This window comes from Aythya ferina, assembly GCF_964211825.1.
Source record: "Aythya ferina genome assembly, chromosome: 8".
NCBI classification, from domain to species: Eukaryota; Metazoa; Chordata; class Aves; order Anseriformes; family Anatidae; genus Aythya; species Aythya ferina.
The window spans coordinates 18670344-18697936 of record NC_140304.1 but is presented as its reverse complement, the minus strand read 5'-3'; the positions used below and the strand labels follow the sequence as shown (position 1 = coordinate 18697936).

At 44.2% G+C, this 27593-nt stretch overlaps 1 protein-coding gene across 4 annotated transcripts; it reads right to left on the bottom strand.

The window, feature by feature from the left end:
• Positions 1-25627, bottom strand: SYDE2 (synapse defective Rho GTPase homolog 2). 4 transcript variants are annotated; one of them, XM_084527560.1, is made up of 8 exons: positions 25371-25627; positions 21894-22616; positions 13832-14931; positions 11450-11576; positions 7144-7325; positions 6196-6427; positions 3140-3198; positions 2478-2564 (listed from the first exon to the last, which is right to left on the bottom strand). In XM_084527560.1, the coding sequence occupies exons 1-7, from the start codon at positions 25474-25476 to the stop codon at positions 3188-3190; spliced, it is 2481 nt and encodes an 826-aa protein (XP_084383686.1). In that variant the 5' UTR covers positions 25477-25627; the 3' UTR covers positions 2478-2564; positions 3140-3187. The 4 variants fall into 4 exon arrangements, with proteins under 4 accessions (XP_084383684.1, XP_084383683.1, XP_084383685.1 ...); XM_084527558.1 differs by lacking the exon at positions 3140-3198 and having other exon boundaries at positions 1-2564; positions 21894-22613; XM_084527557.1 differs by lacking the exon at positions 3140-3198 and having other exon boundaries at positions 1-2564; positions 25371-25626.
• Positions 25628-27593: the final 1966 nt, after the last annotated feature.

The following is a 27593-nucleotide window of genomic DNA, read 5'->3' as shown; positions in this document are numbered from 1 at the left end:
TTTTGTTCTTAATTCAAATTTTATTTGGAATTAAAATTTGTAGTTTAAAATGTATGCACATTCTGTAGGTATAAAAGTTTAAAAAAATACATTGATTTATTGATAAATGCTTCAGGTTAAATTTACATTTTCATACATTATCATCATATTGCAATAATTGTTTTGCATCTTTTAACACTTACAAAAAATAAATTAATGAGATTGAATAAACCATTTGAAACCATTTTAAAATAACTCCTTAGAAAAGAGGGATAAAGTTTGTCATAACAATCCTTAATTCCTTGCTATTGTAAATAAATAACTCTTCAGCTAAGCAATATAAGGAAGTATGGGTTGGCAGAAAAGCACTTACCCACACGGAGATTAGAAAGCCATGGCGGAATGCCAACATTGTACCGAAAACATGAAAATAATTCTAACCTGCCAGTTGACAAAGACTTGACATCTCAGAACAAATAACCACCTCACACCTCTTCCCCAAATCCCCCACTCCTCACCAAGGGTGACCTGTAAAGGACAAGGATTGACACCGTGTCTCCTGTTTGTTAGAGGGGCTATCACAGTAACTGTATGTAATTTGGTAATTATTCTTAATTAAACAAAGATTGTGTTTGGTTACCATCAAATATTTAATTACTCACCACACACCAATGACTAAGGATAAAAGTTGCTCTGACAGCACGCTGACAGCTGAATCTAACGCAGCGAACTGCGATCCCTCTGCAGTTCCCTGGGAGTAACACCACTCTGCCCACTCGGCCCTGTAGGACAGCCCAGGTTTCCATCTGGGGGAGATTAACTAAAGGCTCCGAAAAAATAACTGCTGCTGTGCTCGCATCTCCAAAGGGCTTAAACACTGCTACCAGCAGACAGACAGTGGTAGCTCAACACAGACACAGGAAACTCTGGAGCAAAAAGAAGTGTCAAAGCATCAAGAATATGGGAAGAGGTTACAGGGACAAACCAAAAGTCTTTCTATTTTAAAGTCAGCACCTTTCAGACCTTCTTTACATGAAAAAAAATACAGAAAAATCTGAAGAACAAAAAATAAATAATCATGCCTTAATCTCCTTGCTGTGCATGCTGGTCACCCTTAAAGACAGTTCACTGCCAGAAATCCTAAAAAATCCTTAAAATTAATCTGAAAGGGTTGTAGGGTTTTGATTTGGAGATTTGGGGGGAGAAGAGGTTAACAGTCAACACCTGCAAATCAATGCCCTGCAACACAAAGTCATTGATATTAATCATTCACTGTGCCTTCTCTCTGAACACGTTTCTGTGCATAAATCAAATGCTGTGCTACTCCAGGGGTAGTTTCATCATGCTGTGCTACTCCAGGGGTAGCTTCATCTCGGCTTCACTGAACAAGTCATCTCAGAAACAGGGCTGTTTCAAAATTCGGAGACCTTTCCTTTCAAAAGGCTGCTACAGAGACATGCATGTTTATACACAGATGTATACAAGGTTAGAAAAATATTTAATTATAGCTTGTTTAAATAATTATTGAAAAGTGTTAATACATGAATACATTAATATTTGTACAATTAAAACTTTATATATAAATATTATATATATATATATATATATATATATATATAAAGCATTTTTCATAGCAGCCATTGCATATATAGTAAAATGAGTCTATCTAAAGTTCATGCTGCAAAACTCAGGCGAAGCAGCATAAATCCTCTTCCAAGAGGAACTTCTGTACCAGAGCTAAAGTTTCAGGAACAAGATTCCTGCTGTTACAGACAGCAGAAATGTTGATTTCTCCTCTGTCAGACATTGCCCAAACCGCCTAAGTGCATAGCATTTTCAGGGAGAAATGCCACTACGTGGAATCACTTGATGGTTTCCAAGCCTTAAACACCAGGATCAGGCCAACACATTCTACCGAGAAGGCAGAAATATAACGGAATGCCTTGAAACAGACTCATTAACACAAGGTGGGCCACGGTCTCGTGGCAGCTCGTCCAAGGGCACCGGCACCCCTCTCAGCACTGCAGGGAGATCCCAGCAAGGGGCAGAGGCACTGTGAGGCGGCATCGTGCAGGCCAGGGCTTAGAAACTCATGTTTAGTTTGTTTTTGTTGAGTTCCCTTTCCAGGTTTCCTATCAGGGTATCAATACTTTCCTGTAGGTCTTTGAGGTTTGCTCTTTGGTCCACTGCCGAATCTATCGCTTGCATTGTCAGGTAGCTCTGAAACGCATGCTCCCCAGGGACAGGCTGCGAGCACGTCGTGAGCCCGTCCAAGTCATCCACCCTGCCACTGTCATCCCTGCTTTCTGCATCTTCCGAGGGGACGTAATCATAGTCTGCTTCACCCAGACAGTCTTTTGGGTCTGAGAAGTAGCTCTCCCCACAACTGCTCCAGTCGCCGGCGTAGCGGTTGCTCGATGGGCTGTCCAGGCCGGCTGGCCTCAGCCTGAGCACCCCAGCTGTGTCAGCACCGCTCAGATTCAGCATTTGAGGCCGGGGCCTCCTGAGCCTCAGGTAGTTCAGGGATGAGGGGTGCTCTGGAAGCATGTTCGGATGTGCCGGTTCTTGGGCAGCTGAGTGATGTACTGGAAAAAAGGATAAATTAAACCAGATGTGGCTGAATTCACGCTGCAACACAGAGTGCATCGCAGAGTGCCCAGGCTCCCCTTTGCAGTGCAGGCTGACAGCATGCAGGGACATGTGCTCACTCACAGCCAGCACTGTCACGTCTTCTGCCACCCTTTGATACAAAATACTATAGGAAAACTACTGTAAAAGCTGTTTTGAAGGGTCATGCCAGAATCAAACTGCAACAGAGAAACCCTCTTTAGGAGAAACTCCCAGAGGAGCACTAATTAAATTCACTGCATTAGTCAAACACCATTCAGCTACGGGTCAAAGAAAAGCAAACAGCTCAGCTCACACGCTTCATCCAGGCTAAAAGAAGTAACAGAAAGCAGGCACAGCAGAAGAGGTTAAAACACAACAAAAATACCAACACTGAGAAACACCTAGAGAAGCTAGAGATGCACTAGAGCTGAACTCTGGTGTTTCTCTCTTGCCCTAATGTTTTGCACTATTAATAGAAGCTCATTTGCATTAATTTTTCTAAGCAGCCACAACCAGAGGCACACTCAGGCAGGTTTGCTGGCAGCATTACCTGAGCTCATAATTACACAGCACAAGTTACTAACAGTCTCCTCCACTGTTACCGGCCTCCTACAGTAAACAGCACAAATATTTTTACTGGCCTGTGCCTATTAAATGTCTGAGCTGCAAAACTTTTTTTTTTTTTTTTTTTTTGGTTTTAAACAGACCACTGCCTCCTGTCATTAAATGCAGAGACTCCCTACGTGTGCTCACTGCTGAACACACAGCGTGCACAAACACACCTCGTTCAGCATCTGACCCATTTTCCCTCAGACTCCTCACAGGCACAGCCTCAGCCCCTGCCAAATGTTTCTCTCTGGGCCACACTACAGGTTTCTTAGGGAGACTTTAGCCTTGCTTTACGTCTTGCATGGTAACGTGCAATAACTATCACTGCTTTTTTTTTTTTTTTTTCCTGCCTCTCCCGTAACAAAAGCCCTTCTGTTTAGACTATGCTCCATTAAGACGAAGGGGCATGGGTTAACAATAACTTGCCAGTATTGCATGTTCTAACCAAACAAGGACTTACTTGTTTTCGGTTGGAAAAATACGGAAATTGAAGTATTGCACAACATGTTGGTTATCAAGCTGTCCCAAGCTCCTGGAGATTAAATGGAAGAGACCAGACTGCGATCTCTCCCTCAGGTCCAGGTGCTCTGTTCACATCACACCAGGTGTTTGCTCACTCACATCTCTGCAGTCGTATTTACCTCAATTTTAGCACAGTGTCCTGCACACCTTTTTCTTTCAAGCCATAGGATTCAGCCTTTTCTTCAAGGTGAAGAGCTCTACTACTTACCTTACTCTCACCTCCTCGACAGTAGTGCGTACTCCTACAGACAAAGCTGCATCTATGTGCCTTTGTTCCCCACAGCAGCCATGTCATGAACTATCCCCAAAGCGTCACGATGAGTTTCTGTGCAGTATTTGCTGCCTAAGCAGCTCTTTATCCCTTTTTCCAGCCACATTTCCCACCTCTCTTGCACTGCCTCATGGATGTGACTGAAAACTGGTGCCCGGTGGCTCTGGGGCTGCCAGCCACTGCTGACAAGGGCACATACATAGAGCCAGCTTCCTTTGGGTCTTTTTTCAGCCAGAGGCAGGTTTCTGTGGGGCTGCACTGAGAAGACCAGACATCAGGCAGCTTCCCAGAGGTTTTGACCCAGAACATGGTTGGTGCATGCTTGGCACAGCTGCCTGGTGAGCTTTCACCCAAGGCAACTCCAGGACACAGTCACTGTCAGGTCAGCAGAGTATGAAGAAAGAAGTACAAAAGCACTGCCATTTACTTTGTCTCCAAGCTGCTTTCTAATGGAAGCAGTCCATTAGGAAATCAGACTTCCAGGGGGAGGAAGAAAAAAAAAAAACAACACACAATGGAGACAGTATTTGTTCTTCCCTCAGGGCATTTACTATCCACACTGACTTTTTTGCCAAACTCATCTCTCCCATTGCTAAGAAATGGAGGCAGAAGCAGGTGCTTCCAGCCAGCCAACTGCTGCTGGCACTCTTGGCAAGAGGTTTTCGGCAGGGGATGGAGCCCTGTGATGCACCCAGCATGCAGACTGTTCGTAATAGGAACAAAGATCATGATAGCTGCAGTTATCGTCTCACCCAGAAGGTACTGAAAAGCAGACCTCCTCCTCCTCATGTAAAAATAAGTTTAAGAACACATAGCATCAGACACATTATTCCTTTAGATTAACTGTAATTGTTTCATTGGTGCAGAAAATCAGCAGTTTCCTAAGAGCAGTTACTACGTTCTAAAAGGGAACAATTAAGAAGCTGCTAAGACGAGATGCATCTTCTCTTAGTCTCAAGCATTTAAGGGTTTACACTGTTCATGTTTGAGAAACAAATGTTAAAATACTCAGAGTACCAAAAAAAACCCCCACACACACACAAAACAAAAAACAAACAAACAAACAAAAAAAACAAGCCACCAGTTCTCCACACCATCAGTGAAACCACCGTGAAAAAGGAAGCTACTACAGCACAGATCAACAGATCCATCATCTGTATAGAAAGGAAACTTTCAACAACTATTTGGCCAATGAGTATCTGAAAACAAAACTAAGCCCATTGGATCTAATGTTGAGTTGTTTCACAGCGTTACCCTCAAACTTAACTGAGAAGCTCCAATACCTTCATCTGCTCTTGCCTTGGAGCAGTGTTTAGTGCGATTCAACAACAGAAGAAATGCTAAGGAATTCACTGTGGGCTGAAATACAAGGCTCACTGATGCCACTGCATTTCCACTTATGTCTCCCCTAATCGTCAGGGAAATTTGAACACTGAATAGTCATTGCCCATTTGAAAGGAAGATCTTAGCAGAAATAATTGCCTCCACTGGAACTTTAGTAGTTATTTAAGACTGGAATTTCATTTCCTTTCTTATTGGGAACAGACCCCAAATTGGGCAAAACCATACGACCTCTTAAGTTTGAAGGGGGAGATAAAAGGTACTTACCTTTTTATAAACAAAACAAAAAGACAAAAAAAGCAAACAAAACAAACAACAGAAATCACCACACGCAACATTCTTCCTTATGCAAAGCTCTGGAGAAACTACCAGAACCTGCATAGCTCCTACTGTAAGGAGCAACTCTGCCAAATTACAAATGCAGAAATAAAGCAAACCATTGAAACAACTAATGAATCCCATACACTCAGAATCCTGAATAGTAGAAGCATAAAAGCAACGGAAAGAAAGAAAAACACTGTAATTCAGATGCGGAGACATTATTATTACTGGGTCTGCTTTCTCTGGTGCCTTGACTTACATAAAGCACTTTTCACTGCTTCTTATGTTACACTCAAACACTCCCATTTGGTGAGAAAGTAATTAAAACAACAAACTTCCCATTAAGCGAAGTGACTGAGCACAAAGAGTAGATTATATACTTGTCATGATTTCTTTACGTTTATAGGTGATGCCACAGTACCTTATATTTTAAGAATCCTGATGCCGCTTAATTATCCCGCGACTTAATCTACATTGACACACAGTAAAAACATACAGCAGTGACTTGACATTTTCCTCTGATCAGGCTCATGAAACAGTACCTGGCCATAGCTGGAGTAAATAGTGAAGAACTTCTATGTGTTTTTTGAAGTCCAGGGCACTAGCAAGCTCCTCTGAGTCTGTGAAGACCCTGTTGTTATGGTTGGTGGTCTCCTGCTTCTGGCTCAGTAAAACTGGCCCAAAACACACAGCTAAGTTCTGGCACGTCATCTTATTCACTTCGTGGTAAGAAGCCACCAGTTTCAGGTGATCCAACAGCATCCTCAAGGTAGCCTGAAAGAACAAAATATTAGATGAGGCAGTGCTGACATCCTAACATCATTGCTCTAGAGGGATAAGACCAAGGCTCAAAGCTGAGGATTTGCTACCAACACCCCTCAGTGGCACACCTAAGTGCTGAATTAAAAAATTGTATTAAGTCTCCTAGTTAAGAGCAAATTTCAGGTAAAATTCATCTCGCTTTTTACCTGATCTCAGTTTTATGTGGATGAGTTTTCTCACAGTGGAGAGAGGGTGTGACGGCAGGGAGAGACTGCAGAAGCATTACAGGCAATCCAGATACATTAGAAAATAAAGAAACCCTCAATAAGACTTCAGCATCAGAACAAGCTTCCAGAAGTCTACTTGCTTTAATAAAAAATGACCTGTTGCTAACTGTCTGGCAACCCCCTCCTGCTGTAAATGGGAATGCCTTACGTGAAATCCATAAAGCAGTGTAATTTTAACTGCTTAGCTTGCAGAGACAATTCACAAAGGTACATTTTAATTAAAGTTACGTCCAGGTACCTTCACTTTCAGCTGTAAAGCTCTCATGTATCTTTACCAAAGGAAGCATTTTCAAAGACTTGGAGCATCAAAAGTCGATGTGGACTGTTAAGTCAGAAAACTGATGTACACTTTTTGACATGTTCTAAATACAGAGTGAAAATGCTACTTTATTTTCTGGAGCAAGTCATTTACCATCACTTGACCTTGTTAATACCACTCACCTTCTCAACATCTGGCAGGCAATCTAGAAGGGCCACTGTGTGCTCAGAGTCACTTGGGTCATTTTCACAACCATTCGCTGCCATTTTCAGGGGATTTTTTACCATGCCATCCACCACTGCTTCATAGAGCTGCTTAGTTATGAGGGGCGAGGGTAGCTCTCGCAGGTAATCCTTTAGGACGCCTTCAGAAAAGACACAATGATAGCTGCTGTTAGCAAGCTGCATGTTCACCGATCAGAATTGGTTGGGAGCACTAAGGCATACAAAATTCACCCATCTCATGAGAAAATCCTCCATGCTCATGACAAATCTGGGAGAAAGGGACAGGGGAACAGCTGTGAGGGACTAGCACAGGCACTGGCCACAGCTAGGGGGATGCTGAGAACTGAACATTTGCACTTCTGTAAGTTGGTTTTAAAGGCTGGGCGGTACTTCAGTGTCTGTGGGGTTTCAGCAACTGTACGAAGAAAACCCAACACAAGACTCCAACCAGCAGCAGGCCCTGGAACACACATGAACATGATGCCATCAGAGGCAGCAAATACTACCACATTCTGATATTTAACAAAGCACAAGTTTGGATGAGCTCAGTCTTCATAACTTAGCTGCAAACTGAACTGTATCACAGCGGGCTTTCTCATGAGCCTGTTTCTAAAAAAGAAATACAGGGAAGGAGTTAACACCTTCCCCTTCACAGCCACGTTTACATGCAGAATACAAGTAAAAGTTGGCTTCTCTCTGTATAAATGTTTTTACTCCCAAAATGAAGAAAGGCTGCATCTCTATCAATGCAGACATCCACGTCGCACTGCATGAGCAGTGGCTAACTGGGCTGCACTGGAGCGGTCAGACCATCCTTCCCTGCAGTTTGAGGAGTGGGGCAGCCAAACAAAACTTGCATCTCTGCAGAGCAACACCCAGCACACAGCAGCCCGCCCCGAGCTTAAAACAGGAACATTCCAGCAGGAACATAAAAACCCAGAACAACCATCTGTATTTTCCTGAAAACATATTCTTCTGGGCCTTTGTTTGCTTTTTTTTTTTTTTTTTTGATGATGGCTTTGTTTTAATGGATAGCAGTTACAGAAGTGGCAGATTCTTAAGTTTCTGTTTATTAACTCACATTCCTCCACCATATTTTATTTCTTCCTCTCATTTTAGAGGCCCATGTCCCACATGCGGGTTAACTGGTCAAAATATGTCTGAGACAAATGTGGCAGGAGCTGGAGCAGCGTGTCATAGGTTGGGGTGCTTTTCCCCTTTCCGTAGGCAGAACACTAGCAAGAGGTGCTGACTTTATCAGGATTTGGCAGGGGAGGCTGAGGAGGCTGACATCAGAATCAGCTTACAGCAGGAAATGAGTAAAAAGGTATGGCTTAATCACATCAGCTTACACTGATGCAACATTTGTAGCCGTCTCTTACCAATAACCTAGGAGGAATTCCTGCAAACGCATCCACAACCACAGGACTTCTACCTGCTGGAAGAGTTTTTCCCGTTTAACCACGGATAGGAGGCTCATTTGGGAGCCACAAATGCCCCCTGACCTTTCGAAATCTTTCTGCTATTCACTCTGCCAAATTAGCCCTGTAGGAGGCTGCTGTTATTTTCCAGGAACCTACACTTCCCACTGCTGGCTGCCAACCCCCTAGCACATTCTCCTTGACACAACCCCTCACCCCACAGAACAAATTTAGATGGCAAGCTGAAATTGCCATCCACTTCATTAATTCCTCATTTTTCTGACCCACTGAGCTGTTAACAGTAATACACGCTTTACTCAGAGCTATGAATTCACACGGATGAGAACAGACATGATGCAACAACACTGCTACTGGTCAGTTCCTAAAATTGGCAGCCTGCTTCATTTTGGGCCATGAGCACACTTAATTGTGTGTAAGCCTCTGCCAATCCCAGAAGCAGTTATCAGTCGAGATTTAATCATTAAATGTTCATTCTTTGGTCTCTGGATAGCTGTCAAAAAAATATCTTTATAATCTTATAGAAAAACAGTGCTACTCAAATTTCAAACAGGACACAAGAAAGCACGCCTCTTCAAACCTGCCAGGAGTTACTCTGAGAATCTGCACTGCACGGAGCACATGTTTTGGCTTAGAGAAGCATGAATCACGTGCACCAGCCTCGGCACTGCAAGTGCAGCCGCAAAGCACCAGGGCAAACAGCCCCATCAGCCAGACTCTGCAGGCATACGTGAGATTTTGTACTGTGGGCATTTTCATTCCTAGTGCTAAGCACAGCAGGTACCTCAGGTCTGTCAGCAGAAGTCGCATGCTCACCTTTATGTCCAGCCCCCAGTGCTCGCAGCTAACCAGAGGACAGCTCATATTTTGGCCCTGCCCTGCCTGCTCCCTGCAACATGCACAGCATCACCGCGTCGAGGCTTCTCAATACAACACCAACACGGGCACTACAGGCCATTACATGGCACAGATGCAGGGCTTCCAGGGGGAATCGTTTTTAAGAAGTCGTTTCTTAAAACAATTTTCCTCATAGGTAAAGCATCAGGTAGGTACATTCTTGCAATGTAGCATACAAAAAGCATAGCCAGTAGGCTTTCTGTAAGAAAGACATCAAGGCTTTTCACTCATATGACCCTAACTCTGGATATAAAAAAATTACACTACAGCAGGATGTAGCAAAAGGAGGACTCATTGTCCAGGATGTCCTGCACGGTCACCACAAGCTCACCAGCATCAACGAGGCTTTCAGCAATGGCACTGTGACCCTAAAGCGCACTTTGCAATTTAACCATCACATCCTAGGCTCATGACAAAACAACAGTCAGACCAGTGCTGCTGCCCTTCCAGGGCTCTGTATCTGTACTGAGCACTCCTGCAGTACAAACTTCAGTTTCAACCAATTATGGTGGTTTTTGAGTGCACAATGTGCTCAGGGATATAAAATGTTCACAAAATATTACAAGTTCTTTTGTATACAGATAGGAGGAAACTCCTATAACCTTTCCCAGAAAAATTCTGAATCACTTCTGCAAACAGTTTTATTGCAGATCATTTCTTGGACCATGGGAGTGCAATGACGTTTTTATTATTGCAAAATTAAATGCGTCAAATTTCACATCAGCCAAAAATCTGCATCAACCAAATACCTGCCTGACATTGGCAAATACATGACATCTGCTTACAAGTCAACACCAGACAGCTTCTTCTGTTTGGCAAAGATTGTTTCTCCCCCTTCTGAGTTGATTTACTAGAATGGGGAAGAAAGAGGTTTTCAATAATAACAACATGATTTTAGAAACCATTGCTGCCCTTTTTCATGAACTTATATGTAAAGAGAAGAAAATATTAAGTCATAAGATTGTCTGTATTATTTACTTTTACCATACACCTTCTCTTAAAAAAGGATGTCTCATACCACAGTGAAGCATAAACACAAGATTCCGCTGCTGCAAATGCTTGTGCTCGAGAGCAACATCAAATCCAACAGCAAAGCCAGCCAAGGTGAGTCAGGTGAACTGACTAGCTGGATGTTCTTTACCAAAAGGTCTATTAAACAAAGTAAATGTCACAAAGTAATATCTCCTGACACTACTTCGCATAATTATGAAACGTACTGAACACAAAATGAATTCCCAACATGCTGGAATGAAATCAGAAGTCAACAGGACAGAACCTTCCAATATGTCTGAATGTCCCAAAGTGCTCTGGCACAGAAAATTTATATCCACTGCTGTTACGTGATGCTTTTCCATCACTGGATGCATAGGAAATGAATGTTATTGCCTGACTGCCTGGAGCAGTTAGTTTACTCTGTGATCCCTTAAATTAGATCAACTTTTGTTTACATAACAAATATCATCAACAGTTTTAGAATTGTTCCACCTTTCAACAATGACAAAAAAACACCTCAACAACTTCAATTGTACTGTGCAGCTCCTGTGAAAAGGCTCACTTAAAAAACTGGTGCAAACGAAGATAAGCTTTGTAAGACCTTCTGTTCCTCCACTCCCAGTCCTTCCTACGCTTGCCAGGATCTTGCTGTGAAAGCCCCCAGCCTTGCGCACCGTTACCTTCCTGCACCAAATGCTGTGTTAGCTGAATTCCACGTCCTCCTCCCTCCCAAGCCCAGCTACCCGGTATTTGTACATCTCCTAGGTTTGTACATCTCCAACACACATTTTCACTTGACTTTTAGCAATACAGGGAAGTAATTAATAGCTTGTTAAATGACAACAGAAAACTAGTTCAGAGCCCAATTGCACCTTTTTGAAAACGCATTATGCACATGTCCAGATTATATATTACAAGTAAAGTAAACGTCTTACCTGTTATCACATTAATGTCTGGGTACTGGCTTTCAGAAAGGGTAACTGCCTTGCTGTCCCTCTCAAATGCCTCTCGAAGCTCTTTCTTAACTGCTGCTGAGCCACACAACCGATACAGACCTACAACCTAGAGGCAAAAACAACAGCCCCACATCAGTTAGCACTCATCACACAAGGCACTGTTGATCCGTAAGGGAATAACGTTAGTTTTCCGTAACAGCAGACATCCTGAGCAGTACTTCACTGACAGAAGCGAAGTTTTAAGTCAGAAGCACGCCATCAAGTAATTCAAGATCATTTAGTACTTTTACACAAAACTTAGTAAATAGAAATACAGATGAAACATTGATTCTCCCTTTATCCTATTCATTCAGGTCACCACTGTTTTTCCTGGTGTAACTGTTTAGTTATACAACGTAAAACTGGACCTTCAGCAGAAATAAATGAGGACAGAGAGCATTTTGAACTTTAAATACACCAAAGTACACTATACCAAAATAGTTATTCATCATTAGCAGAAAAAAAGTAGCCACACTACTGACTACCTACTAACACCAAGAAATGCTATAAATCCTCTTTTAAAAATCCTTAACATTTTTCCGCATGAATAAGCTAGACATAACTAAAACTAAACTATATTTGATGCCAGTAAAAAGAATTTCAAGAGAACTATGAATGCTCCGTTATGACATCCACAAGATGCTTTTTGAAAGATGACAAGATGTTGACTTGCATGTTTCAAATTACATGGTAAGTTTTATGCAAAGCAGGGGTTACTTCAGATGTTCAAGGTGACAGGACTGAAGTCCACAACACACCTGGACTGAGTTACTAATTTAACATGCTTTCACACAAATTTTGCATTTTATCATTACTGTACCTTTCATCAACATCATTTGTACAAAGCACTTCCATGAGTGAAAGGAAATAAATCTTAAATACATTATTTTTATGGACTCTGCAGGCAGGTGTACTGAGCTGTAAATGGCTAGACCAGAACTGCTGTGGACTTTGGCAAACAAAAAGCCCCAAAACCTAATGCAGACCGCACAGACTTAGAACACACATATCCAGGTTTGCAAAGAAGAGTATTTGTCTGGCCATATATTAATTCCTGTTTAAATAAGTGGAAAGTTACTCATGGAATTTGTACTCCCTCTTTCCCAAGACTGAATGACCTAGTATTTGCCGAAGAGAATTTCTTTTAACTCTGAAGTTTCCTAATGCCATGTCTGAAATTCAGGTGGAAATGACATACCATGACAGCAGTCTGCAGCCTATAAGAAAATGAAAAACGTCAGACGGGCACACGGTTAAAACAAGAAGTTAACAGTATATTTTGCATTTTTGGTACTCCCTGTGCAAATGCACAAATCAGATTTCATGCTCAAAAGCACCAAGTGCATGCAGACAGCTCAGATCCCAGTCGCCTCATTACCAGTGATGCCTTGATTACCCAATATCATTTGCATGACTAGGTTCTAATAAGCCCAGAATAAAATGCTGAAACCATGGGACACATATACTGTAAAGAATACAACTTCTTTCTTTCACTGATTTGCATGTTAGGAGAAGCACTCACAATGAAAATCACAGTTGTTATCAGCAATTACTTTCCATAAGTAATTACATAGAAATACTATTACTGTCTGTATTGCATGACCTAAGTAGCCATGTTACCTGGCTACACCTGGACTTACAGCCAAACTGCCAGCAATTTAGAATAGCAACAGTGGTAGGTGTGATCACTTCTCAATTTCACCTGAGCAGGAACATGTGTAAAAGAAACCAAGGGCTCACACATGCTACGGAGCAGTGTGCTGAAGTCCTCTCACCAATTTCAGGTGAGTTGCCAAGGGGAATCATCCATCCTTAGGACTGTGCATCTTCCTGTCTAACAGATTTGTCTGTCTTGACTTACGTCTTCATTGAATGATCTGTGCCTCTAGAACAAGACATTGCCAAATCCCAATCTCTTATTTAAGACATTCATTTATTAGTAGTGCTGTGACTTATTAATAAAGGCTTATTAATAAGGCCGTGCCTTATTTTGACAGTGACCCTACATGCTAGGCTGCAGGTTCATTTAACTACGCCCAGTCCTAGAACACTACTGCAAGCGAGTGTATTTCTTTACAAAGGCCAAGTTGGAAGCATTGATATCACAGTCCTGTTATTGTTCCCACAATACAATGACAAGTGTTCAACAAACAATAGGAGCAGCAAAAAAAATTAAAATTTAAACACGGAAAGTTTTTTTTTAATTACCCCTTTTCCACTCACTGCTTATGCTCCAGAAGTAACAATGCAAAGATCTGTAACAGCAGAGATCCTGGCACAGCAATATTAACAGCACAAAACAGATGTAAATATGCACAGTACCTGACAGCCTCTCTTTTCAATCTCCATAATGCATTTCTGAATTAGAAGTGGTACCATCAAGCCCGTGTTTTCCTTCTCCACAACTTTTCGAGCATCTACGCCGAACATCACTGGCTCCCGATCTGCATCCAGACCATCGAGGGAGTTCTCCCACTGTTCCATAAGCGACAGCTTGACGTAAATAAGTCCCCTTGGCTCCAGTCTGACAGCCAGCTGATGTGTCTTTGTCACTCGAAAGAGAGTGGGAAGAGCCACAGTGCCGTGACAACACACACGGTTTTTCCGCGGGGTGGGTTCCCAGCTGAACACCACTAGCTTTAAGTGCTGAGCATTTTCAATTTCTATGTTGAATGTGTGGTCCATATCTAGAAACGCTGTCCTGCAGGTAAGCAGGGCTGTTCTTGCTTTGTTTACCGAATCAACCTGTATTGCACAAAAGACATCTTTAGAGTCTATTCTTGGTGGTTTCAAGTCTTCGGCACCATAAAAGTGAATGCTCATGAGTCCGGAGATGTACTGAGAACACTTGGGTTGATCAGAAAAGTTGTAGTGCCTGAAAGCATCAATATCTATCTCAGTTTTACCACTGTTACTCGGAAGGCTCTCCTTTCCTTTCCCACACTTAGTTTCAGGTCCGTGTTTACCTGATTTCATTATGAGTTCAGGAGAGTCACCATCGCTGAGGTAACCACCTTTGCTGGAGGACTTGGAACTCCTCGAGCTTTTCTTTTTGTAGGTGTGCTGCGACGACACGCTGCTGTCAAGATGGTAACGACTTATCACGTTCCTGCTGGCAGCTGCAGTCGAGTTTCCAGAAGATGGCAAAGAGGTTGTATGGCTTGTATCCCGACAGTTCCCTTTCAACAGGGAAGAAGGATTATCTGAACTATTATGGCTTGAAGTTCCCTTGACACTCAGCTTCCTGCTGAGCTCTGGCAGCTTTTTCATTTTCATGGAAAGTTTCCTCACAGTTCTGGGAGATTTAATTCTATCAGGGAAGGGCCAGTTGATGGATCCGCTTTTTTTCAAGGGACTGGGACTTGGAGGAGAAATTTCTGTTGATGGTATATCAGCCTTGTGTGCAGGTATAACTCCAGACCCTTTAGGAAAAAAAGAACATATATATAGTTTTGAACCATTTGGTAATCGCAGTTTACAGCTATAGAAATAAAATATAGAACTAGGGGAAAATAAGTTGATTTGTCCTAACTTTATAAATGCAATTCAGACAATCATCAGTCATCAGTCAGATGATCAAATGTTCACAAGCATACAGAAAGCTGTATTCTGCTGACTTGTTCAGCCAAATTTGGCAGTTCATAGTCAGAGCCCTGATCTGTTCTGCTTTATGGAGATGAAAGGGCCAGAAACTACAGATAAACAAATGAGCTATTTCACCACTGCATTCAGCTCGGCCCATTTGTGTTATATCCCCCTTCATCCAAGCAGACAACTGCATTCCTGGGGCACAGGTGCAACGAGGCCAGTATCAAAGGGGAAAACACTGGATTATGACATGCACTCCTGTCTGCAAAGAAGTTAGTTATGAAGACAACACATTAGCATTGCCCTCTCAAGTCTAAAGGAAGCAGGCTCATCCCTGGTAAAAAACACTGCTTCTTTTGCACAGCCCTAAAAAAAAGTGCACTAAATCCCTCCCCCTGTAGATGCAGGCAGTGTCTCACACCTCTTCTGCCATTGCTTTCAGCTACCCTTTTCTGCTGCAGGAAGGAGGAAGAGGAACACAAGGATTTCTTTCTTCTGAAAGCTGCATCGTGCAGTGCCGCATGCCAGCAATTTTCCCTTTCCTGACACAACCATCCCACAACAGGGCTTAGTTATACAGTTCCCAAGTGACATCTTTGTGGCAAATCACTCATTTTTTCAAGGAAATACAAAAACTAAGTTACAATTCAAGCCTTTCTCACTGTCACCAGCATGAGGCAGTGATGACTGCAGGAAAGGCAATGGTATTTACATGAATTGCTGGAGCATGCAAGAGGAGAATTGAGGCCAGAATGATAGATACAAATAAAATTTCTGAAGTGCATTCATTTAGAGCCACTTTTCTATCCATCAAGAAACTGATAGTGGTTCCTGATAGCAATATTCACCCCATCCACTCATCCCTTGGCAAGCTCTAGTAGCTCCAGCCAGACTTGTGTAGCTGTGGGCAAAAGGCTGAAGCACCAGGGAGCCCCCAGGCAGGCTAATCCCTGCTTGTGCAGCTGGAGACCACATGGCTGTACCTACCAGCTATCCATCCCCCCTGCTAACCAGGGGAAGGCAGAATCTATTCACGGCATGTAGAAGGAAAGAAAGAAGAGACTTCTTTGAGATACTCAGGAAATGATACTTTACAGCAGTTGCTTCTACAGTTTTTCCTAACACTTACTGTATAAAGCCTAATAACTAAGTCCAAATCACCATACTACTAGTGATATTTACAATTCTCCTGCTCATCCAAATTATGTTTTCACCATTTAACTACAACTTTTTAATACTTCACTTAGCTTAAATAGCGTAACAGGCAATCTAGCCTTTGATGAAACTGATGCGATGCCTTTTCTTTTTCCCCTCAAAAAACACCTACAAAGACTAGTTTCCCACCAGAAGTTTGGCTTTAATAACTTTTGCAGGTAATTGCTTAAAAGAGCACCTCTGTAACAGAAAGTTTCATTTAAGAAGAATAACACCTTAGAATGGGTTCTCCAGCGCAACAGAGTAAGACGCACCTAGCCCTGCATCTCACAAAGGTGTGCCCTCGGAGGGCACGGGCCATTTCCAGCACGTCTGCTGTGCTTTTCTGGCAAGCAGCTAGTTAGGAACGTGCTGTTTGATAAAGCTGGACAAAGCCCTGCTTGTGCTGCGACTCGCATCCTGGCCGCGCTGGTGGGCTGGCCTGAGGCACCCCGTAGCAGTTGGTGGCACACTCCAGCCCGCTGGCATTCACCTTCCCTTTCTGCCACATCTCTAGCACAGGCTTAGAAAAGCAGGCCAGCAAGTTGAACTTCCCTCCATCTCATTATAGCTGAAAAGCCAATTGACATTGTGACTTCTTTGGGTCCAACTTCTGCTGCCTGCAGCGCCAGACAGTTAACATGAAATACAGGGCTGTGTGGGTCAGTATTCCCAGCAGGGTCACACCACACACTGGCCCACTAAGGCCAGCAATGCGCTGAGGTACACACCAAGGCACTCTTTTAACCTGCAAAAAAAAAAATTTTTTTTTAAACTCTATGAAAACTACTGTTTTGACAAATTCAGTCCTGTGTGCAAACCCACATAATGCTTCAAGGCTTCAAGGTCAAACAATGGCGAAATTATTAGAAGTATTAAAAAAAATCTCTAAGAACTCTGTAATGGTATCTTATTTTCTTCCTGTCAAACGTATACTGATGTTAACTAGGCTGTGACAAATCCAGCTCTGGGATCACGTTTTCTGGAACAGAAATGCTGAACTACTTTAAACAGGCCACTGATGGCAGCAGGACGTGACTACAAAGCAGCAGAGGCCAACAGGCCGACCGCTGCCTGCTCTGCACCACAGCGGGCCTCAGAGCATCCTCTGCGAGGCCACCCCATCCCAGGGGAGAACAAGCACGTTTAACAGCACTCTGCATCACTGACCAGGCTTAAGAGTTCAGCATCTGCAAACAAGAATGAATTCCTTGCAAATATTCTAAATGTTAATGATTCTCCATGTCACACAGAGCACAGCAGGCTTCATTTGAATGCTGGCATTGGACCTAACTCCACTGGCCTCAGTACCAGGCACGACTCATTTGGGCCACTTGCACCAAGTTCTCCTCCCTTCAAGGTTTCTTTCATGGCACAAAAAGCAGCTTTGGCTGTATTTCCCCAGTAAGAGGATAAAATCAGTTATTCAGTACAAATCTGGAGCTGAGAAGGGCTATAACAACTTTAAATTAAGTGCTTTTAGTCCTTGGTGGCTACATCTCCTTGCCTCTTTGCCTCTTTCACCAGCAGGTCCTTAAGGTACGGTTGCTGGATGGATCAGAGACATGCCCGTGAGGAGGCCTCAGCCCGAGACGCGCATGTGGTGCCCTACTGGCCCACTGCTGCGGCCCCACACAGTCAGGAGCCCCCTCGGCCTGCAGCAGTCAGCATAGCGCAGCCCTCACCCACCCTGCCCGAGGCTCCAGCACCAGCCCAGCCGGAGCTCAGGATGCGCTGCCCCATGACCTCGCACGGCAGCTTCGTTGCACGTGGTGACATTTTGTCACTGACCTCTCCTCTGTATACCACATCCTTCTGGTACCACAGACGTGACACAAATATTCCACGTGAATGCTTTTTTGCCTTATGTAATCACAGCTCCTTGCACTTGAAAAATAGTAAAATCACAAAATGTCTTCATCTGAAAAAATTTAAGCAAAGAGGATTTGCAACATATGGAAGTCAGCAAATGTGATCTGCGGCCCAGAATGATCTATGTATACTGCTGGAAGCTCATTTGCAACATGCAAGCATGAGAAATATTTGCCCTCACTGGCCCCAAAAGATGCATTTGTAAGGCAGGATAGCGGTCATGGCATAAGTGAAAAAAAGAGCACTGTAGTTTTAATTTGATTTAAACCAACCCCAACACACACCAACTGGAGCTGTAATGCATAGTACCAACCTTTGGTTCCTGCCAAGGTCCTCACAAGCTACACTGAGCAAGTCCTACCAGAACGCCTCTGAGATACAGACACACATGAAATGATTCCCAATTAGTTGGACACTAATCCCAACAATAAACCTTCCCAAAAACTAAAACATTACAAATTCTCCAAAAAGTCCTATTTGGAGCTCCACAATGTAAACCTTTCACAAGAGCAGACACTACAAAGGGGTGCTATTGTTCAACATTTTGCAAGTGATACACACATCTAGCAAAACATACCGAGTACAATCTTAAACAGTTGTAAAGAAAATTTACCTTGAAATTTTGCATATATGAAAAACTAACTACAATATGAGAAGTTCACTGAGTAAGAAAATGTCCTTTACTTCCAACCACGACCATTTTGCCTGTGCAAGTACACACTGAACTAAAAACGAGCTCCACAGTCCGCTTACATTTCCAGCTAAATTCTCCCAGGGACCTAAAAGCATGAGATGATGCCATGTTTCTACACTACTGACTCAGAACCAAATTAGTTTCTTACTGCTGCCCTTTGTGTTTGTCATAAACAAAATACATTAAGTGTTTTCTCAAGCTCTGCTACAGGGTCAATTTATTTTTAGTCAGTTTCCTTTCTAAAAACCAGCATGGCTAAAATTATTAAATGAGGAATTACCTGACAAATCCTATTAACATAAATGGCATTTACTGAAGAAAGTAACCTGAACAACACCAGGAACTCATGATGTAAGTTATGACTATGGTCAAATTAGCACCCCTACAATTACGTCCCATTTAAAAATAACATTTACAGGACATATGTTTGCTACTTTTTTGGGGAAGACTTCAAATAAATTAATTCTTTTAGATTTTTTCCTAATATTTCAATATAAACTTTTCCAAAAAATAATAAAAAGAAAATACATGACCACATTCTCTGTACAAAAGTTTGAAATCCAAACAAGGCAGCATTGTTTGAAGCTGTAAAGGTTAAACTGTCCAAAGAAGAAAACAACAAATTATAAACAAAATAAAGATTTTGTTGGCTTTAAGAGTATACCACTTTTTTCTTCCTTTGCTTCTCAAAATGGTTCTAGCACTAACCTAATGGTTTTGGTTCTAGCACTAACCAAAACTGACATATATGAAATTATATTCATAAGAAAGTTAAGCAGACTCTTCCCCAAAGCAGTAACTGTGTATTTCTCAGGAGTTACTGCTTGATGATGTACGCAGCTCTCTCAGAATATAGACATCTATTTCGTAGCAATTGTGAGTGCAATTCAAACAAGGTTCCAACACAAATAAAGTTAAATTGGCCATGTTGCCCTTCATGCAGTAATTGTGTATGGATGAGCTGTCATTTTAAATTTGACTGAAAATAACTGTAGACACCTTAACTGGACTGAAAAGGAGAACGAAACCACTTCTCCATGATAAAGCCAATTACTGAGCAGCAGGGATTCTCTTCATCACCAACTAATCTATTCAGCCTGATCACTATTCAAAGCATGCAAAAGCATAGCTGCATTTAAAATAGCTTAATTAACTCAGTGCACACCAAACCAATCAGGACAAATTCGTAACACTTTTGTCCTGGTTTAATGAAGGACTCTTTAAATGGGCAATTGTGCTCTCATGAATAATTGTTTCTTCTGCATGGAAAAAAAAGTTTTCCTTCTTTCATAAAGAGTTTTATTTTTTAAAAAGTCATACATCAAGAGATTAATCACCAAATTAATCAAAGGGGGTCAAACAGCCTGTAGGATGTGCTCATGCCCTTCCTCAATAACCATGCTTAATAATGACCACTCCAAAGTGCCTTAAACTTTCACCATGAAAAAATATCCTATTTCCCCTATCTTGCAAGCAAATATAATTGGTCTAAGTATTCAATGCAGGCTATAAAGTGAACTATTTCTAAATAAATGTTCTCAGTATACTTTGTGACCAAAGTACATTCAGATCTCAGTATTTCCACAAAAAGAACAAAATGTGAGCTCCCAAAAGAGAGGACAGAGTGCTTTTTCTTCCGCTGTTTACAGAAGTTGCTTTGGTGCCTCTGAAAACATCTCCCATTCCCAGAAGCCATCTCTGCGCTGGAAATCCAGGCAAAATAACTTCTGGCATTTACAGATTTGGGGCAAATTTTCCAGGAGTGAGCACCACAGGGACAGGGCTCCTCCAGAGGATAATGCAGAACAGGAGCCTGGTACCCAAGATTCAGGTCCTCTGCTGGCCCAGGAAGAGACGCCAGTGACCTGCCTCTCAGTGCAAGTAGGCATTTAAACCAACCCCAAAATACACAAAGCAGATCATCTCACATCTCTCCACTGCCTGCAAAGCAAGCCAAGGGGAACAGTCTTCAAAATTCAGGCATCCAGGTGTCTACATGGTGTAACATGAACCCTCTCAGCTTTTGATTATAAAAATATTGTATATCCACATGAAGCAGATGATTACTAATGCATCTGCTTTGTACATGAAATACAGAGAGTGCTGGCAGATGAGCTGCTCTGTCAAGAAACCAAATTGGTGCCAGGAGTGGAGCCTGGAATTGCCTGTCTCCTGATTTTTATGCTAAGACTGTAACTCTCTCAACAGGATACTGGAGTTAAGATCAAAATATAAGAAATGTCCGTAATTAAAAAAAAATACCTTTTTGGATTTTTTTTTTTGCTTCCTTTTGTTCAGTTATTTCTGTTTGGGTTTTGTTTGTTTTTCTTTTTTTTTTTTTTAAATAGACTGGGAAAAAGTCTTTAATAAGATGCTGAACTCATATACCAATGGAATTATTAAAATGAGACTATCAAACCCTCGGCCAGAAGTAACAAGCCAGTTAAAACCATTCCTCTCCAGTCTATTAGATTAACCTGAGAGATTCAACAAGAAAGCAATTACAGAAAGTGACATGATGAATGGCATTTATAGTCTTCCAAAAAGTTTTTATTAAAAATCCTAGCAACTTCTGAAGATATTAAGCAGTTTCAAGGCTGGAACCCAAGACCTGAATCAGACACTAGCTAACAGAAAGGAAACCAAGTGTGTCTTCTCATTAACAGGCTTAAGTAAGCTCTCTTTATAAAACCTTTGTTTTCAGCCAGGTGGGAGCCAAAACGAACAAGGACTGTTTTGAGTTCAGAGCTGGTTGCAGAGGGCTGGCAAGCAGGGCAGAGGAAAACCACATCCAGGCATACCAGGTGAGCAAACTGTCTGAAAAATCACTGTGCAGCTCTACATTTAGTAGGTATCAATATCACTACTTGAGTCTTTTTTTTTTTTCCTTCAAATGAACTTAACATGCACTTCCACTGGAAATTTGCTCAATACAGGCAAAAGGAAGAGAAAGAGAAAAGAGACATAAGAAAGCCTCATTATTCCTTTAGAAGAGAAGAGAAGATACAACACTTTTGTCTTCCTGAACCCTCTTACCTGTTGAAAGGCACCTGAACGCAGGATTGTCTTCTGCTGCCGGCACGCCCTGGGTCTTGCTGGCAAACCTCTGCCGCTGCTGCTGCAGCTGCTCCCCAGGGTGCACAGCATCGGCTGGACCCAGCTCGCCAGGCTGAGCGTCTCCTGCACACTCTGGGGAGCCTGGGGGGCCAGCGCGGGGCCCCAGCTCCCGCCCCAAGTCCCTGCTGGGCACGTTTTTGCAGCAGCCTGAGGGGCAGTCCGTGGTGACAGGGTGATTCGCAGCAGGACGGAGGATCCGCACGATGTCTGGCTCGTCGTCTTCAGGGATGGGATTGTACCATATTTCTCCTTCATCGTCTGCGTCATTATCCTCACCGAAGTCAAAGGGACAGCGTCTCAGCACAGTGGAGCCCGCGGTGCTTGGAAGGGCGCTCACAGCACTGCAGCCAGGTACAGGGTGCTCCTGCCCTCCCGGGGACTTGGCAGGAGCCTTCTGAGTTTTAGGTGTAGGCTGCGGGCTGGGAGACTTGGGTACCTGGGTGACAGCTCCCTGCATTTTCTTACATGTGCTTTCTCCCTCCGGGCAAGGGGCTCTGTGGGTGCTCTGGTGCAGCCAGTTGCGTTTCTTGGAAACAGTAATGCTGTTCATCTGTGGCCGGTGCTCAGGGACCTCGCTTGCCTTCGGAGACTTGGGTTCTTTTCTGCTCCGTGGAGCTATGTAAACATTTTCAATTAAATCTGCTGTCAGAAAGAAAGGCAGAAAGAATGGAAGACTTAGAATATCATTTTGTTTTTAACAGGACAAAGACATAACCCGTCATGCTACATTTGCCGTAGACCCCATCCAAGAGGGCAAAAGACAAGTTGATACCATCATAAAATTATACCTCAGCCTGCCAAAACAGAATGCTCGTATAATTAATAAAAAGTCAGACTAGTCGGGCTGTATTTTTAACACCATGTAATTTAGATAAATGGCAGAGAGACAGCTCTGTGGAAAGGTCACGCGTACTTAGACAGAAACGGCTGCCTTTTGCTCTGGTAAGTTCAGGTACAGGGGGTTTGACAAGCTGCTACCTACTAGTTCTACAGTCTGTTTCTGCCACTGAAGAGCAGCCCATGCTTTTGGTATAACGTACTGCTCAACTAGCTACCAAAACCATGTAGATTCACTGCTACATATAAGTACAAAATGAAGGTGAAGACTTCTGCTGTGCAGAACCCTCCAGAAAGGACTGTCCTTACCAGCTGCAGGCTACACAGAAGATGGGAGCATCCTCTGATTTGTGGGGAACATGAAACACACAATCGCAAAAGAATCAAAGGTGAAAAGAGAAATCTAGGAAAGTTTTAAAATAAGCCATTTTACAAGTAAATTTTCATCTAATAACTGATCAAAGTCCATTCACAACTCCCAACTTGACACAGCTGCATTAAAACAGTGGGTAAGCTTTTAATAGTGCACCACTGGGCAGGCTCCTCCCTGCCCCTGATGACTACTTCAAGGCCCTCACCTTCCCCAAAAAGCCCAAGGAACTCTGCAGGCAATACAAATAGGCGCAGCGTGCAAGAACTGCGTTCCCACAAACAAAAATATCTGCCACTTCCTGCTCTTCAAGGGAAATGCAGGCCCTTCTGCACGGGCTAAGCAAGCCTGCAATTCTCTAAACCAGAAAGCCTGCGCTTCTTACAGCACCCTTAAAAAGAGCACGCGTGCCCAAGTATGCACCGACCGCACAGCTGGAGCCATGTGCTGTCCCCTGTGCTAGGAGCAGCAGGCACGCAGAGTGAGCTCGGCAGCGCGCTCCACCGCAGCTGTTCTCGATGCGAACCTGGGCATTTCGGGAAGAAGCTACCTGCACAACTCACTGCAGACTTGTTAATAAGCCGGCAGCTTTGGAGCACTCACGTAACCCTCCTGCTTGCAGAGGCACGCTGCGTATCGCGCCTGCACACAGCTACCCACTCGCATCTCCCAACCAGCCCGCGCGCTGCCAAGAGACATCGATTGCAAATGTTCACTGAATCCCATCCAAATGATACACTTGCATTTAAGTCTTCCAAGAGCAGCTCTCGCAACCAATAGCTGTGTTTGCAAGTACTGCTTTCCCTTTATTCAAGCTTGGCCCTGATCCTGAAAGCCCTTATGCCTATTTATTTTAGTAACAAACCGTTTCGCATGCAAGTATCTGCACAACCAGCGGTTCCATGGAACAGAGTGAGCTCTAAACATCACGAGCTGTTGTAGTAACGAGACAAATTCACATAAATAGGAAGCTTTCGGAGCTATGCAAGCGAGGAATACACTTTTTGCTCCAGAGCAAACCTTCATTTGGAGGGACACCACCTGCCCTGTGATAGAGCTCTGCTCCCAGGCTGTAGGGCATCCCAAAAGCTGAGCAGGCCAACCCAGTACAAATACAGAACAAGACAACAGCTCCTCCCCAAAGGCTTTGACATGGCGCTGAAAATACATAAATAAGTAGGAGTTGGAGGTTCAATTCACCTTCCACAATTTCTGCAGAAGATTAAATAAGTCACTAGTTAAAGCTCAAGCATTATGGTAACTCCACCACACTTTCAGAACTAGAGCCGCAGCGTTTCAGCTCAGCTGAGGTCAGGATAAATGCTCTGCCTATTATGTGCACACATGAAGCATTTCGGCACGATGCTGGGCTTTTTGGGCTGTAACGCGCTGGGAGCGGCTGGTCCCAGCCTCCCCATACACAGGTCAGGACAACCCGCAGCCCCTCGGCTTGGAGCAACAGCCACAGGAACGTGCTCTCCTCCCCGAACCTCTCAGTAAAACCACAGCACAAAGTTATTATGGATTTAAATGGTACAGCAGTGAGACTAAAGTTTTATTTGTTAGCTTTCAAACGCATTGTGTAATATAAAAAAAATGGAGACAACAAAAGCCAAAGAATGACAAACAGCCACAAGCCAGAGAACAGCAAACAGTCATATGATAAGAAAGTGTGTGGGGACCCACACAGAACGGCAGGCTGCACTCAAGAACCAATTATTACAAAGAAATTTTACTCCTGAGATGAAGAACGCCTGACGTGAAGATGCTATCGCTGAGGACTGATTCAAGACCTGAACTTGGACGTGCCGAAGTGGATTACCTCTGCTCTGGACAGAGTTGGAGCTTTCCCAAGGTCTGCAAGCACGACAGACGCTTCCAAGCTGCAGTAAATAACTCACTTCTCCATCCCCCCGGGTGCTGCCAGCTCCAGTTTAACCCCCCTCGGCTTCAGGGCTGTTTTGGTTTGCCTGCGGTTACAGGGGCCGACGCGGCGCGGTGCCGATCAGGCAGCTTTGGGGCCGGGCGAGCCGGCGGCGGCCGGAGCTCCCCGTGCTGCGGCTGCTGCCAGCTGCGAGCCGCGGGCAGTACCCCCAGCAGGCGGCACGGAGCGGCTGCGGGAGCCCGAGCCCGAGCCCGAGCCCGAGCCCGAGCCCGAGCCCGCCCCCCCCCCCCGGCTTCTCGCTTACCCTGCGGGGCGCAGGTCCCGCCGTGGCGGTGCCCGCCGCCCGCCGCCCCGCGCTGGGACCTCCTGCCGCGGAGCTTGGAGAGGGTCCTGCGGAGCGGCTCGGCCATGCCTGCCCGCCCTCAGCGCCCGCTGCCCGGCGGCGTGCGGCTGCCGGCGGCCCCCGGGAGGAGCGGCAGCGGCGCCGACGGCCCCCGGCCGCGCTGCCCCATGGCGGCGTGTCTCCGGCTCCGCGCCCCCGGCTGCCGCGGCGCTGCCGCCGCGCACATACTTGGCATAGCTGAGCGGGGTGAGAGGCCGCCCGCACTGCGCATGCCCCCGCCCCGCGCCCTCCTGCCCGCCCGCCCCGGGGCCGCTCCCCGCCGCGGCGCGCGGCCCCCTGAGGTGAGGGGGGCCCGGGCCGCCCCCGGCCCCGAGCCTCCCTGTGCGCGGCTGGGGGCTCGCTGCGCGTTTTAAATGCCTCTTCTCCCTCGATGCTAAGCATTTCCCTCACCCCAAAGAAACAAAGCCGTGGGCTGCAAATGAGTGCTGCCCACGGGCTCAGGCTGTGCGCGCGGTGGTGCTTGCTCCCCAGAAAGTCTTCAGGTGGTTGTCTGGGCCCTGGCCGCAGCTCCTCGGCACAGTGATGCCAGTGAGCCTTCGGTATTCCAGCCAAATGCCATAGAGGTAAAAGACAAATGACATTTGGACAGCGAAAATAACATACTGAGGCTGCTTCACTGGGCACATCTTTGGTTTGGTGTGTATGTTGCTCACACACCTCAGACCAGTTCCATTAGTGAGTGTGCATCCCTTCCCCACCAACCTTGGGAAAAGGTACACCTCCGATTTGCTACCGAGATAAAATCCTCAGATGGCTTTTGTTAATTAACATCCACACAGGCTTACACCTCATGCCCTTCATTGCATTACAGATAACTCCAGGACAGTATCCATGTGCCGTACCCTACAAACGGCCAAATACTGGGCTGCAGAAACTGCTCCCTAGTTTCTGGAGAAAACCACCACAGCTCGTGAGCGTAGTGTGCATTCGCAGATTTTCTTGCTTACTAAGTTCTGAGGGGAATTTAATAACTTTTAAAGCTGAATCTTTCTGAAGAACAACATTAGATTCAAATTTTAAGTCTTAATATGTAAAACACCAATCGCAATAGGCCAGTAAGACCCGTACACACATGATGTGGAAGAGCTGCAGAGGCCTCAGCCAACCTCAGTCACTCCCTTGACCCCAAATTTCCCCTCACATCTGTGCTGCTGCCCTCCCTGGCCAAGGCATGGCTCGGATACAAGGAGCTCCAGCCAAGCAGAACACCAGTGATTTCCTGGGTAAAACCCTGCACAGGCACCACAGCACTGACCTTGCTGATGCTATCAGGTCAGCTGTGCCACCAGCAGATGTGTGCCTAACACAAAGGGCAGGCATTTGATGGCTGGAGGAGAACGCTGAAAGGATTCAAAATATCTTGTAGGTTAACTATGCTTTTTCTGAGAGAAAAAGTGAATGCAACCACTCCAAGTGGAGCAAACATACTAAGTCCTAACCTCCCTCCACTGTGACCTTCATACCTGCAGATTCCCCACCTGCTCTCACAGCAAATCAGCTTCCTGCCTGCCTACCCGTGCGTTAGGCTGTCTAAATCAGCTCCCTAATGAGTAACAATTTACTGCATGGCAACTAGCTGTACGTTGCTAGTTCCTCTAAAAGTCCCTCTTCAGATGCCATTTTTGGGAAGTTTTTGTAACTTGGATACTTTCCTTTAGCAATTAGAATAATATTAGAAAGTACCTACTAGCCAGAGTAAGGACCAAATCCCATAAAGAAGTGGACTACCCATGTTTGATTTGCAGCATTGCATTCTCCCATAAGTATTACCTATGGAAACAAAAGAAAATTCAATATTGTGTTTTCTGTGCTGCTTCACACAGAGTTTTCCTCGTGTTCTCTATGGTCTTAAATGTTAGTTTAAGCATTTAAATGATTCCTCTCTGCAGTAGGCACACAGGAAATGGCTCGGTGAAAAGCTGCCAATAGTTGAGTCTATAAACACAGTTTGATCCGTATCTTAGAAAACTGTTTCCATTCCAAACTGTGGTTACAAAGCACTTTTTCTTGTTGGCAGATGGATTTTTTTTTTTTTTAAATCCCTATGCATCCTGTATTTGCCCAGAGTTGGCATTGATCACAGAAAGAAAAAAAAAAAAAACAAAAACCTGCAGATAAAATAAC